The sequence below is a fragment of the Rhinoderma darwinii genome, unplaced genomic scaffold (genome assembly GCF_050947455.1).
Source record: "Rhinoderma darwinii isolate aRhiDar2 unplaced genomic scaffold, aRhiDar2.hap1 Scaffold_802, whole genome shotgun sequence".
NCBI lineage: Eukaryota > Metazoa > Chordata > Amphibia > Anura > Rhinodermatidae > Rhinoderma > Rhinoderma darwinii.
The window spans coordinates 4,064-24,059 of record NW_027464367.1 but is presented as its reverse complement, the minus strand read 5'-3'; the positions used below and the strand labels follow the sequence as shown (position 1 = coordinate 24,059).

At 52.0% G+C, this 19,996-nt stretch overlaps 1 protein-coding gene, 1 long non-coding RNA gene and 5 other non-coding genes across 7 annotated transcripts; 6 read left to right on the top strand and 1 right to left on the bottom strand.

The window, feature by feature from the left end:
* Positions 1–558: 558 nt before the first annotated feature.
* LOC142731476 (uncharacterized) lies at positions 559–2,959 on the top strand. Its single transcript, XR_012878949.1, has 3 exons — positions 559–637; positions 1,697–1,747; positions 2,166–2,959. It is a non-coding gene; the product is annotated as an uncharacterized LOC142731476 (long non-coding RNA).
* LOC142731484 (small nucleolar SNORD12/SNORD106) lies at positions 1,429–1,514 on the top strand. The gene has a single exon (XR_012878953.1). It is a non-coding gene; the product is annotated as a small nucleolar SNORD12/SNORD106 (small nucleolar RNA).
* On the top strand, positions 1,799–1,884 carry LOC142731485 (small nucleolar SNORD12/SNORD106). Its single transcript, XR_012878954.1, has one exon. It is a non-coding gene; the product is annotated as a small nucleolar SNORD12/SNORD106 (small nucleolar RNA).
* Positions 2,268–2,354, top strand: LOC142731481 (small nucleolar SNORD12/SNORD106). Its single transcript, XR_012878950.1, has one exon. It is a non-coding gene; the product is annotated as a small nucleolar SNORD12/SNORD106 (small nucleolar RNA).
* A 512-nt stretch (positions 2,960–3,471) lies between the features above and the next one.
* LOC142731483 (small nucleolar SNORD12/SNORD106) lies at positions 3,472–3,558 on the top strand. The gene has a single exon (XR_012878952.1). It is a non-coding gene; the product is annotated as a small nucleolar SNORD12/SNORD106 (small nucleolar RNA).
* A 448-nt stretch (positions 3,559–4,006) lies between these two features.
* Positions 4,007–4,093, top strand: LOC142731482 (small nucleolar SNORD12/SNORD106). The gene has a single exon (XR_012878951.1). It is a non-coding gene; the product is annotated as a small nucleolar SNORD12/SNORD106 (small nucleolar RNA).
* Positions 4,094–10,826: 6,733 nt separating this feature from the next.
* Positions 10,827–18,189, bottom strand: KCNB1 (potassium voltage-gated channel subfamily B member 1; the record flags this gene model as incomplete). The annotated part of the gene is made up of 1 exon (XM_075849413.1): positions 10,827–18,189. A coding segment is annotated over one exon (2,040 nt), but the record flags the coding sequence as incomplete, so codon positions are not given.
* Between the last annotated feature and the right edge of the window lie 1,807 nt (positions 18,190–19,996).

Sequence of the window (19,996 nt, the reverse complement as noted above, 5' to 3'; positions counted from 1 at the left end):
GTGACCCCCTCCGCGGCAGGTGTGACCCCCTCCGCGGCAGGTGTGACCCCCTCCGCGGCAGGTGTGACCCCCTCCGCGGCAGGTGTGACCCCCTCCGCGGCAGGTGTGACCCCCTCCGCGGCAGGTGTGACCCCCGCTGCGGCAGGTGAGGCCGCTCTGTTGCAGGTGTGACCCCCGCTGCGGCAGGTGAGGCCGCTCTGTTGCAGGTGTGACCCCCGCTGTGGCAGGTGAGACCCCTCTGCGGGAGGTGTGACTCGCTGTGGCAGGTGAGACCCCTCTGCGGCAGGTGTGGACGGCCATTTACTGGGGACTGATGTGTGACGCCAAAAATAACCGCAAGAACTTCTCCTGCCGGCTGATAACACAGAACAATAACTTGCGGCGGCAGCTCTTGCAATAACACATCTCAGCCAGGAGGGGGCAACACATATACTACCGGTGCCCCAAGCTTACACGTCCGCCCTGCGCATGCTCAGCTCAACAACTCTCGCGGCTTACACTGAGATCCCACGCGTGCGCAGATCAGTCTTCTCAATGCGCATGCGTGTCAGAGGCCGGGTATAAAAGTCCTTGCGCGGCTTCCGTCGGCCTCTGTCTCTTGCGAGGATCCTTCGGTCTCGTGTCTGCGCTCCGGCTGGTGAGTGACGGCGGCCTCTATCACCCCTGCACCAGGGCGCGCACCATGCGTCTTCTCTGTGCGGGCAGATACTGATGAGGATTGTAGTAGCTGGTTGGTTGGGGGGCGCTGGTGGTTGGTTGGGGGGCGCTGGTTGGTTGTTTGGCGCTGGTTGGTTGTGGGGCGCTGGTAGCTGGTTGGGGGGTGCTGGTTTGGGGGCGCTGGTAGCTGGTTGGTTGGGGGCGCTGGTGGCTGGTTGGTTGGGGGCGCTGGTGGCTGGTTGGTTGGGGGCGCTGGTGGCTGGTTGGTTGGGGGCGCTGGTGGCTGGTTGGTTGGGGGGCGCTGGTGGTTGGTTGGGGGGCGCTGGTAGCTGGTTGGCTGGGGAGCGCTGGTGGTTGGTTGGGGGGCGCTGGTAGCTGGTTGGTTGGGGGGCGCTGGTAGCTGGTTGGTTGGGGGGCGCTGGTAGCTGGTTGGTTGGGGGCGCTGGTAGCTGGTTGGCTGGGGAGCGCTGGTGGTTGGTTGGGGGTTCTTGTGACTCGTTGGTTTGGGGTAGCTGGTGGTTGGGTGGGGGTGATTGTGGCTGGCTGGATGTGCTTCTGGTTGGTTGGGGGTGCTGGTTTGTTGGTTGGGGGTGCTTGTATCTGGTTGGGGGTGCCGAGGTTTGACTCACCATGTTATACAGTGTTATAAGACTATTCCCCTCATCATCCGTCTTTGGCAGTATTGAGATTATGTGCCCTTTGGAAATAAGTGGTAAGAAGCTTCATGTGAGATAAGCGGTGCCCTGATTGCTGGGTCCCTGCGTGCTCTCGGCTGATGTAAGTGATGACTGTTTTTCCCCGTCAGATCGGCCCTGGTGACGTGACGCTTATTAGCCAGTCTAGTCTGATACATCGGCTCGCGCTTGCCCTCCCCCGTGTCCCGTACGTCTCGTTGTCTGGCCCCTCCCCTGTGTCCCGTACGTCTCGGTGTCTGGCCCCTCCCCTGTGTCCCGTACGTCTCGGTGTCTGGCCCCTCCCTCCGTGTCCCGGTGTCCGGATATTTTCCTGCGCTCTTTGACTCGTGTCTGTTTTCCGGCAGTGATGGCGTCTCGTCTGCGGAGGTCGCGGTCTGTGTGTGGGACCTGAGCAGGTAAGTGCTGGATGCTGCTGATCTGGGTTTGCTGGGAGTTGTAGTCGCTGGGCTGATGTAAGTGATGACCGTTTTTCCCCGTCAGATCGGCCCTGGTGACGTGACGCTTATTAGCCAGTCTAGTCTGATACATCGGCTCGCGCTGCTCCTCCCCCGTGTGCTGTTGTGCCCCTCCCCCGTGTACTGTATATTAGTGTCTGGCCCCTCCCCTCTGCCTGCATTTCACGGTGTCTGGCCCCTCCCCTGTGCCCGTGTGCTGTATATTGGTGGCTGGCCCCTCCCCTGTGTCCGTGTCTGTCACGGTGTCTGGCCCCTCCCCTGTGTCCGTGTCTGGCCCCTCCCCTGTGTCCTGTCTGGCCCGTGTCTCGGTGTCTGAATATTTTCCTGCGCTCTCTGACTCGTGTCTGTTTTCCGGCAGTGATGGCGTCTCGTCTGCGGAGGTCGCGGTCTGTGTGTGGGACCTGAGCAGGTAAGTGCTGGATGCTGCTGATCTGGGTTTGCTGGGAGTTGTAGTCGCTGGGCTGATGTAAGTGATGACCGTTTTTTCCCCGTCAGATCGGCCCTGGTGATGTGACGCTTATTAGCCAGTCTAGTCTGATACATCGGCTCATGCTGCCCCTCCCCCGTGCGCTGTTGTGCCCCTCCCCTGTGGCCTTACGTCACGGTGTCTGGCCCCTCCCCTGTGGCCTGTCTGTCACGGTGTCTGGCCCCTCCCCTGTGGCCTGTCTGTCACGGTGTCTGGCCCCTCCCCTGTGGCCCGTCTGTCACGGTGTCTGGCCCCTCCCCCGTGGCCCGTCTGTCACGGTGTCTGGCCCCTCCCCTGTGGCCCGTCTGTCACGGTGTCTGGCCCCTCCCCCCGTGGCCCGTCTGTCACGGTGTCTGGCCCCTCCCCCCGTGGCCCGTCTGTCACGGTGTCTGGCCCCTCCCCCCGTGGCCCGTCTGTCACGGTGTCTGGCCCCTCCCCCCGTGGCCCGTCTGTCACGGTGTCTGGCCCCTCCCCCCGTGGCCCGTCTGTCACGGTGTCTGGCCCCTCCCCCCGTGGCCCGTCTGTCACGGTGTCTGGCCCCTCCCCCCGTGGCCCGTCTGTCACGGTGTCTGGCCCCTCCCCCCGTGGCCCGTCTGTCACGGTGTCTGGCCCCTCCCCCCGTGGCCCGTCTGTCACGGTGTCTGGCCCCTCCCCCCGTGGCCCGTCTGTCACGGTGTCTGGCCCCTCCCCCCCCGTGGCCCGTCTGTCACGGTGTCTGGCCCCTCCCCCCCCGTGGCCCGTCTGTCACGGTGTCTGGCCCCTCCCCCCCCGTGGCCCGTCTGTCACGGTGTCTGGCCCCTCCCCCCGTGGCCCGTCTGTCACGGTGTCTGGCCCCTCCCCCCGTGGCCCGTCTGTCACGGTGTCTGGCCCCTCCCCCCGTGGCCCGTCTGTCACGGTGTCTGGCCCCTCCCCCCGTGGCCCGTCTGTCACGGTGTCTGGCCCCTCCCCCCGTGGCCCGTCTGTCACGGTGTCTGGCCCCTCCCCCCGTGGCCCGTCTGTCACGGTGTCTGGCCCCTCCCCCCGTGGCCCGTCTGGCCCGTGTCTCGGTGTCTGAATATTTTCCTGCGCTCTCTGACTCGTGTCTGTTTTCCGGCAGTGATGGCGTCTCGTCTGCGGAGGTCGCGGTCTGTGTGTGGGACCTGAGCAGGTAAGTGCTGGATGCTGCTGATCTGGGTTTGCTGGGAGTTGTAGTCGCTGGGCTGATGTAAGTGATGACCGTTTTTTCCCCGTCAGATCGGCCCTGGTGACGTGACGCTTATTAGCCAGTCTAGTCTGATACATCGGCTCATGCTGCCCCTCCCCCGTGCGCTGTTGTGCCCCTCCCCTGTCCTGTACGTCACGTTGTCTGGCCCCTCCCCCGTGGCCCGTCTGTCACGGTGTCTGGCCCCTCCCCTCTGCCTGCATTTCACGGTGTCTGGCCCCTCCCCCGTGTGCTGTATATTAGTGTCTGGCCCCTCCCCTGTGTCCTTGTCTGTCACGGTGTCTGGCTGGCCCCTCCCCTGTGTCCGGCCCCTCCCCTGTGTCCGGCCCCTCCCCTGTGTCCGGCCCCTCCCCTGTGTCCGGCCCCTCCCCTGTGTCCCGGTGTCTGAATATTTTCCTGCGCTCTCTGACTCGTGTCTGTTTTCCGGCAGTGATGGCGTCTCGTCTGCGGAGGTCGCGGTCTGTGTGTGGGACCTGAGCAGGTAAGTGCTGGATGCTGCTGATCTGGGTTTGCTGGGAGTTGTAGTCGCTGGGCTGATGTAAGTGATGACTGTTTTTTCCCCGTCAGATCGGCCCTGGTGACGTGACGCTTATTAGCCAGTCTAGTCTGATACATCGGCTCATGCTGCCCCTCCCCTGTCCTTTACGTCATGGTGTCTGGCCCCTCCCCTCTGCCTGTATGTCACGGTGTCTGGCCCCTCCCCTGTGTGCGGAGCGTTGTATAAATTACCTATTACAATGTATCAGATTGCTGCTGGTTTCCGCCCCGGATTCTCTGCACTGATACACTGTAACGTTCTCAGCTGTGAGGAGTATTGGGGCGCTGGTTACATGTAAGATCTTCTTCTCCGCAGGATGTGACATCAGACGTGCGGCGCTCGCAGAGGGCGGGGCCTGTGTGGCACGTGACCAGGTAAGTGCTGAGGCTCGGGGCTTGCTGGGAGTTGTAGTCGGCGGGGGATGGGTGCGTGCCGGGGTCACGTGATGCTCACGGGTGTCTTGTTCTGCAGGTCGGTCTGGACGTGGCGCTGTGTTCCTGGTGCAGTGATGGCGGCTCGGGGGATGGGTGGCGCTGCCGGTCCTAGGTGATGACTGACGCTTCCCCCACATCAGATGGATAATGTTTCCCGCCGGTCGTGTCTGATACGCAGTGCGGGGGAGGGGAGATCTCCAGCGGGGGCTGATGTCATGTGTCTGACAGGAGTGCACCAATCACAGAGAAGAAACGACAGGTGACCCTCCCCCAACATCTGATGGCAATACACCCCGATACTGATCACCCTGAAGACCACGCTCGCCCCACGAGGATGACGACGACCCTCCTGCTGCGCCGCACCTAGACCTCATCCAAATATGCAGGAACCCTCCATCCCCCTCCTGCGTCTATCACATTGGGCGGGTCGTGCGGATAGAACATGAATGGCTGGTGCGGCTCCTCTGAGCAGTTTTGGTTGTACAGGGAGGAGTCAGGGCCACATGTGGGCGTGTTATACTAGTAGTGGGCGGAGTTTACTTATCTTTTCATTATTCCATGTTGTGATTGGCCGGTGCCCGGGTGTTGTGTCAGCTGATGCTCTAACATGTGCTCCCACTGTGCTAAACAATAAAATGGGCTGAGGGTCCGTCACACCCAGAACTGTCTGTGTCGTGTCTCTGTCGGCCGTCACCTTTTATAATGGGGGTGACCTGACCTGATTGTCTATCACCGAATCTCTAGATTACACCCACAAAGTATACGCCCACCGCCCCGTATAATATCACGTGTAAGAGTCGCTCACCCCTCGACATATCACACATGTGATACCGATGTCCCCCCTATGTAGTCCCCATCCCCCCTATGTAGTCCCCATCCCCCCTGTTGTCGGGGCTCATGTAATGACCGATCTCTCCCCCGAGTTCACAATTTTTTGCAGTCGTATTTTCCTCTCCCTGCTCGCCGGTTTTCTCAGCGGTTTTCACAATGTTTTTTGCTCGTGACCACTGAGCGCCGTTGGCAAGAAACGCCACGAAATCTGCTTTCTCTGCCCTCCATTGATGTCAGTTTTTCCGCTGGCAGGAGAGAGCGCCTGAAATCAATGGCAAGCATTTTCTGCTGTTTTTTAACGCGGTTTCTGTGTCAAACCCCATGTGAATTGGCCCTTATATTACACCTGGAATACAGACTCTGTATAACATCACATGTAATATAAGAAGGGGGGGGGGGCTGTGAATCGCTTATAAGGAGCTGCGGAGGCCGTCATCGCTGTGGTGTCAGAATTGTTTAACCCTTTCTTGACATGAGTTACATCATCGCCGGCCACGTGAAGTATAGAGCTCGCGGAGTGTGTCACAGCCGGCACGTCACAGTAAGGAGCGCCGGGTCCGTTATCACGTGAAGTATAGAGCGAGCTCGCGGAGTGTCACAGCCGGCACGTCACAGTAAGGAGCGCCGGGTCCGTCATCTTCGCGCTTCTTCTGGCAGAACGCCTGCAATGCATAGTATTCTAGTATTCAGTCATTGGTTGAACTCTCCTTGGGGGGGGAACTGATAAAAAAAAAAGGAAAATATATTAAAAGTTAAAAAACAAAACCCTTTTCCCCTAAACCATAGGAAATAAATAAACATAACTGGTCTCGCGGCCTCGCAGTCTGACGTGTTCCCGTATAACGTTATTTATCCCCCGACCGCTCAATCAACGGAAAAATAAAGAAGTTCCGGCTCAGAATTTGGCGACAAAATAATTTTTATTCTTTACGCAGTTTTTTTCCTTGTAAAATATAGAAAAAACGACATCTTTTTGTTATCGCCGTGATCGCACCGACCCGCAGAATAACGTCACCGTGTTGTTTCAATCGCACAGAGAATTCCATAAAAACAACGCAAAAAGGAATCGCTGTTTTTTTTTTTCATCTTCTACCCCACAAATAATGTGTCCTGGTACATTATACGGCACAATAAATGGCGCTACGAAAAACTACAACTCGTCCCGCAAAAATCAATCCCTCAGGACTAGATACCGATTAACAAATGAAGAGGTCGTGGCGCATGGAAGGTGCGGAGGAAAAAAGACGAAAATCTGAAAGTTGTTTACAACGGGAAGGGGTTAAAGAAACGACTGACGTGTGAACGCGGCCTCATAATGTACAATCCGGCTCTGCTATGTGAAGCTGACAGATCTGGCGCCATTAACCCTCGGCTGGCTGTCTGGTGTGGACAGGGGTCCGGGTTATTATCCGTGGCACATCCCTCGTCCCGTCGTGTATCCTGCGCTTTGTCCTTGCTGCGCTGTTGTTAGTTTGGGGTGATGTGTGGACGTCCCCGCCAGCTGCTCGCACTGACCGCTGGAGCCGATATGAACAGAAGAGACGGGTACGGACATCGCAGGGACGCCGCCGCCGCCATCACGTGACCTGTGAAATACAAGTCTCCAGCTGACCCCCCCTCTCTGGTTACATGTAACAACATCTTCCCCGATCAATATTTAACAGGGAGATGGTGTAACGCTCTGCGGGACCAGATCCTGCACTGCGAGGTGAATAAATCAGATCACTGGACGCGATCACCTGATCCACACATACATGTCCGGGCATATAATGTATATAAGTGTCCCGCATATAATGTATATAAGTGTCCCGCATATAATGTATATAAGTGTCCCGCATGTAACGTATAGAAGCGTCCCGCATGTAACGTATAGAAGCGTCCCGCATGTAACGTATAGAAGCGTCCCGCATGTAACGTATAGAAGCGTCCCGCATGTAACGTATAGAAGCGTCCCGCATGTAACGTATAGAAGCGTCCCGCATGTAACGTATAGAAGCGTCCCGCATGTAACGTATAGAAGCGTCCCGCATGTAACGTATAGAAGCGTCCCGCATGTAACGTATAGAAGCGTCCCGCATGTAACGTATAGAAGCGTCCCGCATGTAACGTATAGAAGCGTCCCGCATGTAACGTATAGAAGCGTCCCGCATGTAACGTATAGAAGCGTCCGGCATGTAACGTATAGAAGCGTCCGGCATGTAACGTATAGAAGCGTCCCGCATGTAACGTATAGAAGCGTCCGGCATGTAACGTATAGAAGCGTCCGGCATGTAACGTATAGAAGCGTCCGGCATGTAACGTATAGAAGCGTCCGGCATGTAACGTATAGAAGCGTCCGGCATGTCACGTATAGAAGCGTCCGGCATGTCACGTATAGAAGCGTCCGGCATGTCACGTATTGAAGCGTCCCGCATGTCACGTATTGAAGCGTCCCGCATGTCACGTATTGAAGCGTCCGGCATATAACGTATAGAAGCGTCCGGCATATAACGTATAGAAGCGTCCCGCATATAACCGTCCCGCATATAATGTATAGAAGTGTCCTGCATATAATGTATATAAGGTGTGAGGTTACATGGAGACACGATGGACCCGTCCTGCCTGTATCACGGTGGTGTGAGGTCATATGGAGACACGATGGACCGGTCCTGCCTGTATCACGGTGGTGTGAGGTCATATGGAGACACGATGGACCGGTCCTGCCTGTATCACGGTGGTGTGAGGTTACATGGAGACATGATGGACCCATCCTGCCTGTATCACATTGGTGTGAGGTCATATGGAGACACGATGGACCTGTCCTGCCTGTATCACGGTGGTGTGAGGTTACATGGAGACATGATGGACCTGTCCTGCCTGTATCACAGTGGTGTGAGGTTACATGGAGACATGATGGACCTGTCCTGCCTGTATCACAGTGGTGTGAGGTTACATGGAGACACGATGGACCCGTCCTGCCTGTATCACGGTGGTGTGAGGTTACATGGAGACATGATGGACCGGTCCTGCCTGTATCACAGTGGTGTGAGGTTACATGGAGACATGATGGACCTGTCCTGCCTGTATCACAGTGGTGTGAGGTTACATGGAGACATGATGGACCTGTCCTGCCTGTATCACAGTGGTGTGAGGTTACATGGAGACATGATGGACCCGTCCTGCCTGTATCACAGTGGTGTGAGGTTATATGGAGACACCAGTCAGGTAATAAGCCACATCCTGACATCTGAGGAGTCACCCTTTGATGGTCTGGGACCTGGTTTGCTTCTTCTTGTAACTATCTTCACCTCCTGGTTGGGTGAACATTCGGAAGGTGTCCTCTCATCTCTAGATTTACTTTCGCATGTGACCCTTGTCACTTAGTGTACGGCATTAATGAGCTGTAGTGAAAATGGTGTGAAACATTGGGACTTCTCCAGAATGCGGTTCTGCTCTAGCCTTTTATGGGGAAGTGTAGGGAGCGTGATCTGTCACATGTGCAGAGGTCACTGTGCAGGGAGGGAGGAGGAGCTGAGATTTCCCCATTTATTTTCTTTGTAGGGAAAGTGCAGGGGGCATGCTCTGTGGCCAATAGCTGACTGGAGTATCTTGGGCCCACCAGAGGAAATAATTATTGTGGCCCACCCTTCAACTATATAGAAATAATGCGACCGCTCTTCATTGTGTAGTAAAACGTGTGTAGTAAACCAAAGACCAATATTACCACCACATAGTGGTAGGTATCAGTCCTACACAGGAGCTCTGCAGACCATATAAGTGATTACAGTACAGTGACATCCAGTGATTCACAGGTGACGTAATCTCAGATTGGAGTCGTTCACTTTTCTTTTTCATTCAGCCCAGAACGATATGACGACTTCTTCCAGCCACGAATCGCTATTGCAGAATTTGTAACGCAAACATTTTTAGCTCTTGGCATTTCTAGCACCCTCCCCACCTATTCCACACCCTCTACAAAAACTCGCCGTTTATAGTGCCCCAGATGGAAATAATTCCCCTCTTTGTGTTACACACAGTAATTGTGCCCCCTTAAGGCCCCACACAGCAAGAGTGCCCTCCCTATACAGAAATGCATCCGAAGTATTTAGGTCCCCTTTGTGCCCTCTATAGTAGTTAGGTCCTCCTTTGTGTCCCTATTTAGTTGTTAGACCCCCTTAGTGCCCACCTGTAGTAGTTAGGTTTTCCTTTGTGCCCCTATATAGTATTTAGGCCTCCTTTGTTCACATATATTGAAGTAACGGCCAACTTTGTGTTCCCCATATAGTAGTTAGTCCCCATTTGTGTCCCCATATAGTAGTTAGGTCCACCTTTGGGCTTTCGTATAGTTGTTAGGACGCCTTTGGCGCCACTATATAGAAGTTATGCACCCTTTGTGTCCCTATATAGTAGTTAGGCCCCATTTGTGCCCGTATGTATATAGCAGTTAGGCCCCCTTTCTGCCCTCCTTTTATTAGTTAAGCCCCCTTTGTGCACATATATAGTAGTTAGGTCCCTCTTGTGCCTCTATGTAGTAGTTAGTTCCCCTTTTGCCACCCATATAATAGTTAGGCCCCCTTTTTGCTGCCCATATAGTAGTCAGGCCCCCTTGAGCCCTTCATATATTAGTCAGGTCTTCTTGTGCCCTCCATATAAAAGTTAAGGTCCCCATTTGTGGCAAAAAAACAACTCATCTTACCCAGCGGATAGGTCCTCTGCCTGCTTTTGCTGTCTGTTGTTCATCACGCAGTGACGTCAGCGTCCTCCCGATATCTAGTAGGCCACAGGCCTTAAACAGCCAATGGCCTACAAGAGGAAGCGGCAAGGCAGGGAGCCAATGGCTCTCTGCTCTATGGCCGGACAGATACAGCTCATTTCCTGGGCCCACTGGAGGATCCTCGGGTCATCCGACAGGCCAGTCCGACACTGTCTGTGACATGTGCAGAGGTCTCTGTGTATGGACAGAAGAGGAGCTGAGTTTTCTCCATTATCTATTGGCTTCTATGGGAGAGTGTAGTGAGCATGCTCTGTGCCTTGTACATAGGTCTCTGTGCAGGGAGGAAGGATGAGCTGAACTTTCCCCATCTTCTATTGATTTATATGGGACACTAGTGTGCATGGTCTTTAACGTGCAGGGAGGGAGGATGAAGCTAAGTTTCCCCCAACAACTATTGATTTCTATGGGAGAGCGTAGTGAGCATGCTCTGTGATGTGCAGAGGTCACTGTGCAGTATGGGGGAGGAGCTGAGCTGTCCCCAGGAATTTTATGAAGATTCAGTCCCTTGACTCGCAGCCTTTGCCTCAAGCACTTGGTTCCTGGATTGATATAATCGGGGTGATGGGCTTCTACCTCTTGCCTGGGGGTAGCCCTGCACCTGGCACCATACCCAGTTGCGCCTAGTGGAGATCATTATAGTAACCCAGGGCAACAATAAGGACCCGTCCATGAGAGCAGCAGGGGTCACATACTGTTTTCTCCTGTGATTGTGTCTTCCTGATGTTCTGGACGTGTGAGGAGCATTATGGGAGGACGCCCCTAGGACAAGGCCTCCGATTATAATGATCAGACTGAACATCGTTAGTGATTTAATATTCATTATTAAACATTACAAGAACATGGATTTTATTCTCCACAAAGAAAGAAGAAGTAAAAACCAGAGCAGCCGCAGAGCCCCGGACACGTCTGACCAACGCGAACACGTGTGACACATATTGCATATATTGATGATAACAGTCCGCGTCCCCTCCACGTTATTGGCTACAAGAGTTTCCTCATTTCCAGTCCACGTTCTCCGGAGGATGGAGGACCAAAAACATTCAAATTAAACTTTTCACATTAAAGAAACGAAACTGACTAAATTATTGTAAAAAAAAACAACAATCTCTGTATCTGCTGGTGTGACCCGCGCGGTGTGACCTCATCCGTGATCACTTAGTCCTGTGTACCTCCCCCGAGGGGCCTCCTGTGCCGTCACTGGCTCAACACAAGCCATCATGTCTCTGAATGGAATGAATTGATTGAGGCATGTGTAGCCCTGGGCCTCGCACCTCAGAGGTCGACTACACCAGCCTGTTTCTCCACTCGGGGCCTCGCTTTGTACGGGGAGTTATCTGGACATCCTGCATCCTCCTCATCTCCGCTGTGTGTGCATTGTGACTGCAGACAGAAAACTGTTTACCAACATCACACGGAAACAACAGACGCCACATTGGTCAGCGGCCATATTGGCGACACAATGGAAACACATCACAGTTTTATATGGTTTATATATACGTTATGCAAAATAAAATCTGAATAACTAGGTAAAAAAATAAATCTTTATGACTGATTATCTGGAGGGGACTCAGCGCCAAGGAGTGGAAATCCCAGCAGTCTGCTGCGTGACCACTGGCCTGCCCATCTATCCTCTGTATGACCACTGGTCCGCCCATCTATCCCCTGTGTAACCACTGGCCCGCCCATCTATCCTCTATGAACACTGGCCTGGGCCATCTATCCTCTGTATGACCACTGGCCCGCCCATCTATCCTCTGCATGACCACTGGCCCGCCCATCTATCCTCTGACCACTGGCCCGCCCATCTATCCTCTGTCTGACCACTGGCCCACCCATCTATCCTCTGTCTGACCACTGGCCCACCCATCTATCCTCTGTATGACCACTGGCCCGCCCATCTATCCTCTGTATGACCACTGGCCCGCCCATCTATCCTCTGTGTGACCACTGGCCCGCCCATCTATCCTCTGTGTGACCACTGGCCCGCCCATCTATCCTCTGTATGACCACTGGCCCGCCCATCTATCCTTTGCATGACCACTGGCCCGCCCATCTATCCTCTGTGTGACCACTGGCCCGCCCATCTATCCTCTGTATGACCACTGGCCCGCCCATCTATTCTCTGTCTGACCACTGTCTCACACATCTATCCTCTGTATGACCACTGGCCCACCCATCTATCCCCTTTTTGACCACTGGTCCCACACATCTATCCTCTGTGACCACTAGTCCTGGCCCTCTGTGTAATTGCTGGCCGCACCTCTTCATACTCTGTGTGACCACTTGCCCTGCCCCTCCATCTTCTGTAAACCGGATGGCCCTTCCCACCTATCCTTTTGTGTGAATACTGGCTCCGCCCTCCATTCTCTGTGACCGCTGCTCCTGCCCCGCTGTGCTCACTGGCCCCGCCCCTCCCTCTATGTGCTCACTGGCCCCGCCCCTCCCTCACATTCATGCTTTGGTTTCCTGTGTCGTTCATCAGGTGCTGTGTACTTTACGGCTGCAGACTCCTGTTTGTCATTTCATATTCTATATAATATGTGGATCTTTCACTCCTTTTACTTACTGTGCATTGATCTTACAGGGTGGGACAAGGGTAGATAGGAGTACAAATGTTGGGAGTTAGGCTGTAGATGTGGGCAGCTAATGAGAACTTTCTCCACACTAAAGTTGCCTGTATAAAGTCGTCCCCATAAACAGTTTGATATATACAAAGCTGATGAAGAATACAGGTGACTATTGATAGCCGCACTGATCACATACAGGCTGGGCCATGTGATGCGGTGATGACATCGTGGAGTGTGTAGTCTGTTGCGGTGATGACATCATGGAGTGTGCAGTCTGGTGCGGTGATGACATCATGGAGTGTGCAGTCTGTTGCGGTGATGACATCATGGAGTGTGCAGTCTGGTGCGGTGATGACATCATGGAGTGTAGTCTGGTGGGGTGATGACATCATGGAGTGTAGTCTGGTGGGGTGATGACATCATGGAGTGTGCAGTCTGGTGCGGTGATGACATCATGGAGTGTAGTCTGGTGGGGTGATAACATTGTGGAGTGTGCCGTCTGGTGGGCTGATGACATCGTGGAGTGTGCAGTCTGGTGCGGTGATGACATCATGGATTGTGCAGTCTGGTGCGGTGATGACATCATAGAGTGTGCAGGCTGGTGGGGTGATGACATCGTGGAGTGTGGGGTGATGACATCATGGATTGTGCAGTCTGGTGCGGTGATGACATCATAGAGTGTGCAGTCTGGTGCAGTGATGACATCGTGGAGTGTGCAGTCTGGTGCAGTGATGACATCGTGGAGTGTGCAGTCTGGTGCAGTGATGACATCGTGGAGTGTGCAGTCTGGGGCGGTGATGACATCATGGAGTGTGCAGTCTGGTGCGGTGATGACCTCATAGAGTGTGCAGTCTGGTGGGGTGATGACATCATGGAGTGTGCAGTCTGGTGGGGTGATGACATCATAGAGTGCAGTCTGGTGGGGTGATGACATCATAGAGTGTGCAGTCTGGTGGAGTGATGACATCATGGAGTGTGCAGTCTGGTGCAGTGATCACATTATAGAGTGTGCAGTCTGGTGGGATGATGACATCATGGAGTGTGCAGTCTGGTGGGGTGATGACATCACGGAGTGTGCAGTCTGTTGGGGTGATGACATCATGGAGTGTGCAGTCTGGTGGGGTGATGAAATCATGGAGTGTGCAGTCTGGTGGGGTGATGACATGGAGTGTGCAGTCTGGTGGGGTGATGACATAGTGTGCAGTCTGGTGCGGTGATGACATCATGGAGTGTGCAGCCTGGTGCGGTGATGACAGAGTTTGCAGTCTGGTGCGGTGATGACATCATGGAGTGTGCAATCTGGTGCGGTGATGACATCATGGGGTGTAGTCTGGTGGGGTGATGACATCATAGAGTGTGCAGTCTGGTGCGGTGATAACATCATGGAGTGTGCAGTCTGGTGCGGTGATGACCTCATGGAGTGTGCAGTCTGGTGGGGTGATGACATCATAGAGTGTGCAGTCTGGTGCAGTGATGACATCATGGAGTGTGCAGTCTGGTGGGGTGATGACATCATAGAGTGTGCAGTCTGGTGCAGTGATGACATCATGGAGTGTGCAGTCTGGTGGGGTGATGACATCATAGAGTGTGCAGTCTGGTGGGGTGATGACATCATGGAGTGTGCAGTCTGGTGCGGGGATGACATCATGGAGTGTGCAGTCTGGTGGGGTGATGACATCATGGAGTGTGCAGTCTGGTGGGGTGATGACATCATAGAGTGTGCAGTCTGGTGCAGTGATGACATCATGGAGTGTGCAGTCTGGTGGGGTGATGACATAATAGAGTGTGCAGTCTGGTGCAGTGATGACCATGGAGTGTGCAGTCTGGTGGGGTGATGACATCATGGAGTGTGCAGTCTGGTGCGGTGATGACATCATAGAGTGAGCAGTCTGGTGGGGTGTTGACATCATGGAGTGTTCAGTCTGGTGCAGTGATGACATCATGGAGTGTGCAGTCTGGTGGGGTGATGACATCATGGAGTGTGCAGTCTGGTGGGGTGATGACATCATGGAGTGTGCAGTCTGGTGGGGTGATGACCATGGAGTGTGTAGTCTGGTGCATTAGAACCGGACCCTATTTCCAGATCACTAGAGATGCCCTTGAAGTTACATGAAGACCTCTACTCTATTTACAGCCAGAGCTGCATTCTGTCAGTTTCCTGGTAGCTCTGAAGTTGCAGATATTCCACAGCGTCTCCCTGCTTGTTCATTGTCTGGAGCGCTCATCCCCTTGTGGTGGTGCAGGGTAGAAATTCTGCTGTTTATGGTGCTGTAGCCTGATATTGCCCACAATGCACAGCATCAGATCGCAGTACATTATTAGAAGTCCGCTATTGTTGTAGGGGGTGTTTGTCAGCACAATGCTCAGATTCCTGAGAACAACCAACAGGATTGTGACTGCGGCTCTGGATGTGACTGGAGTATAAGACACAATGTAAGGGTATATTTACATGAGTTGTTTCTACCGTGGTTATTAATAATGGAGAAAAAAAGGGACTTGTGTAAATACACCCTGACGACCGTAACTACTGCTCTGGATGTGACTGGAGGGTAGGACATGTTCAATGCAGTAAGATAAGTAAAGCAGAGGATTTCGTGACATGCGGATTATATCGGGTGCTCAGAAATGCTAGAAGCTTAGAACATTCTTGTGTTCTGTCCCTCTTATGTCCCATCAATCTCTGGATCGGTGGCTGACAGCTCGTGGGGAAGATTCCTGAGCACCGGGTGTGAGATCTCCAGCAGATCAGTCCTCGTAACAGACAGAGGAGCCTGGAAATATGTGAGGAGGTGGAAGGTCTCCTCCAGGACATCTCGGTCCTCATTACCCAGGCTCCTGGTTACAGAGAACCCCCACAGGGCCGGCCGTGAAGAAGCAGCACAAGGACCCCACGTAGTGGGCCACAAACCTTACAAAAGAAATGAGAGGCACAAATGAAGGGGGCGCTTACTTAAAGTGCTGCGGCCTCGTCTCCCCCAGCCCGCAGTGTGCAAACAATGGGAAAAAGAACATCAATTCCTAGAAATCAATTCTTCCTGCAGCTAAAGATGTGGAGAACATTAGGATGACCCTCCGCTCTAGAACACTCCGGCTCTAGAACACTCCGGCTCTAGAACACTCCGGCTCTAGAACATTCCACTAGAAATGCAGAATGATAGTGGTGACAACTGGTGCAAGTCACCTTGAGCGAGCTTGTGAGGGACCGTAGAGGTCACCTGCTCCCCAGACACGTGGTGTCCACTGACCACGGTGAAGCTACAGTGATGTTTTACTCCGCGGTGTGTGAGCAGGTCATGGCCAGCGGCCTTCCCTCCACCACTGGGGTTACAATGAGCAGGTCCATCTTGATTAGGGGATTTTTGGTCACAATGGCTTTCAAGAATGAAGTTCAGTGAAGAAGATAAAATCAATCAGAGTAGTCCGTCCCATCTCCAGCATGGTGCAGACCACCCATCAGTCAGTGTGAGAGGGGCCGGTTCCTCTGAACACCCTCCCTCCACTTATTGACGCCATGCAGAAGCTCAGTATGAACGTTCCTCGCATCTCCCTGTGTCACATCCGGGGTTCGTGTGTGTGTGAGCGTCCTCCTCCACCCGGTAACACATGGACCTCTGGTGAAATATGGTTGTCCATCTTGACAGGTTCTATATTCGCTCGTCTGCTTCCAGTAATCCCTTCTGTGGAATAAATGCAGTTTTGTCCTAGGAACCGCGAGGAACTGGATAGAGCGATGCTCTCGAGGTGATTTCTTTCCGTTCTGTGAATGGTTTCCCTTTGCTTTCGGTGACCACTGTTTGTTATGTTATATTTTGGGCTCAAAGTTCCCAGCAACTGTTTAGAGGGATAGGAATCTAGGCCATCAAGTAGCTGACCCTCGTCGTCTGTGTCCGCATCGATATACTTATTTACATTAGCATCATGAAAGGTGAAAGCTATGGCCATGTGTTTCTCCGGAGACCTGGAAGGCGTTTTTGCGCTTGCTGTCGTGTACTGAGATGTTTCCGGACTGTGAATGGACTGTTGGGAGAAGTAAGAGCAGTCTAACTTTGCCTGACCCAGTCTGTGCTCTGCAGGGCTCATTATGTTCGGAGCAGGTACTAATGTCCGTGTGTCACCTTCCAAAAAGTTCACTTTTAGAGATCTGAGCATCAGAGGGTTTTTCACTTTGACTAAACTTTTTGGACTTTCCAATATATATGCCGAATGCCGATTCCTCTCAGCTCTTGGGCTGATTTGAGCGAAGCTTTCACCGCTGACATCCATGGACAGTGGCCGATCACTGGGTGTGTCTTGTCCGGAATTTTTGTTGCTTTTGTACGCCAGGATTGCCATTGGACTATGTGAGAACCTACTCGATTCTGGAAAGTCAGCAGTGCAACTTATAAAGCTGTCTATGCTGGACATGCTCCGCATATCAATGATGCCCTCCTTGTGAGTGGTCAGTAGTGGCACAGCTGGGCAGGGGATGCTTTCCATTTCCAGCTCTTCTGCCGTCTTCACTAACTGGTTGGAGTCTTTTGAGTTTAGTATTGGTTGTGATTGAGTTTTTGCCATTTTGTTGTACATATCCTCCAGCTGCTGAACATTGAGATGTTGCGGACTGGAACACGAGCGAGTCTTCTCCGGAGAGCCTTGTTCTTTTGTGTCAAAAGACTTGTTGGAACTCGTCTCGGAGAGTGTTCTCTTGGTCCATTTCCATTTGCTGGGGGATAGGTGATTATCTTGCACCTTTTCTTTCTTTCCCGTCCCTTCTTCAGTTTTTTCAACCACTACGTCCATCAGTTCTATGCTGCGGGCAAAGGCATCTTTCATGTTCATGGAGACAATGCTGCCGTTTCGTTTAGCCCTTTCCAGAGCTTCTCGACGTTTAATGGCTTTTTCCTGACGTTTTTGTTCTTTGTAGAACTCAGAAAAATTATTTACTATAATGGGAATTGGAAGAGCGATCACCAGCACACCAGCAATGCAACACAACCCACCAACAATCTTCCCCAGTAGAGTTTTTGGGTAGATGTCCCCATACCCCACTGTGGTCATGGTGATGGTAGCCCACCAGAAGGATGCCGGGATACTTTTGAACTTTGTATCATCCTCATCCTTTTCTGCAAAGAAAACCAAACTTGAAAAGATCATGATACCCATCGCTAGGAAGAGAATGAGTAGCCCAAGTTCATTGTAGCTCCTTCGTAATGTGAACCCTAAAGACTGCAGCCCCGTTGAATGTCTGGCAAGCTTCAGGATTCGCAATATCCTCATGATACGGAAAATCTGGACCACCCGTCTGACGTTCTGGAACTGAAGAACACTTTTGTTTGATTCTGTGAGGAATATTGTGACGTAATACGGGAGGATTGCTAACAAATCAATGACATTAAGTGGTCCCTTAAAAAACTTCCATTTGTTGGGGGATGACAGAAATCTCAAGAGGTACTCCATTGTAAACCACGCGATGCAAACTGCTTCCACATGTGCCAACTGGGGGTTGTCCGTTGTCTGCCCAAACTCGTCTATACCTTGTAGATCTGGAAGCGTGTTTAGTGACAAGGCGATTGTAGATAAGATGATGAAAAGTATAGAAATGATTGCCAGAATCTGCAATAAAACACAGAGAAAAGCTTGTTAGCTCCAATGTGTTCATGTAAATCTGCCTAATAGCATATGGACTGATGACTGTATGGACTGATGACTGTATGGACTGATGACTGTATGCACTGATGACTGTATGCACTGATGACTGTATGCACTGATGACTATGCACTGATGACTATGCACTGATGACTGTATGCACTGATGACTGTATGCACTGATGACTGTATGGACTGATGACTGTATGCACTGATGACTGTATGCACTGATGACTGTATGCACTGATGACTTTATGAACTGATGACTGTATGCACTGATGACTGTATGGACTGATGACTGTATGCACTGATGACTGTATGCACTGATGACTGTATGCACTGATGACTGTATGCACTGATGACTGTATGGACTGATGACTGTATGCACTGATGACTGTATGGACTGATGACTGTATGGACTGATGACTGTATGCACTGATGACTGTATGGACTGATGACTGTATGCACTGATGACTGTATGCACTGATGACTGTATGCACTGATGACTGTATGGACTGATGACTGTATGCACTGATGACTGTATGCACTGATGACTGTATGGACTGATGACTGTATGGACTGATGACTGTGTACTGATGACTGTATGCACTGATGACTGTATGGACTGATGACTGTATGTACTGATGACTGTATGGACTGATGACTGTATGGACTGATGACTCTATGAACTGATGACTATGAACTGATGACTGTATGGACTGATGACTATGAACTCATGACTGTATTCACTGATAAATGTATGAACTGATGACTGTATTGACTGATGACTAAGAACTGATGACTGTATGTATCTTACTGATGTGTCTCCTCATGTATGACCCGTCTTTGTGTTACATCTTATATGTTCTGCTCTCTTCTAAGTCATCATCCTATAACCTCCATATCATCCCCCGGCTTATCTTACTGATGTGTCTCCTCATGTATGACCCGTCTTTGTGTTACATCTTATATGTTCTGCTCTATTCTAAGTCATCATCCTATAACCTCCATATCATCCCCCGGCTTATCTTACTGATGTGTCTCCTCATGTATGACCCGTCTTTGTGTTACATCTTATATGTTCTGCTCTCTTCTAAGTCATCACCCTATAACCTCCGTAACATCCCCCGGCTTATCTTACTGATGTGTCTCCTCATGTATGACCCGTCTTTGTGTCACATCTTATATGTTCTGCTCTATTCTAAGTCATCACCCTATAACTTCCGTATCATCTCCCCGGCTTATCTTACTGATGTGTCTCCTCATGTATGACCCGTCTTTGTGTTACATCTTATATGTTCTGCTCTATTCTAAGTCATCATCCTATAACCTCCATATCATCCCCCGGCTTATCTTACTGATGTGTCTCCTCATGTATGACCCGTCTTTGTGTTACATCTTATATGTTCTGCTCTCTTCTAAGTCATCACCCTATAACCTCCGTAACATCCCCCGGCTTATCTTACTGATGTGTCTCCTCATGTATGACCCGTCTTTGTGTCACATCTTATATGTTCTGCTCTATTCTAAGTCATCATCCTATATCCTCTGTATCATCTCCCGGCTTATCTTACTGATGTGTCTCCTCATGTGTGACCCGTCTTTGTGTTACATCTTATATGTTCTGCTCTCTTCTAAGTCATCACCCTATAACCTCCGTATCATCCCCCGGCTTATCTTACTGATGTGTCTCCTCATGTATGACCCGTCTTTGTGTTACATCTTATATGTTCTGCTCTATTCTAAGTCATCACCCTATAACCTCCGTATCATCT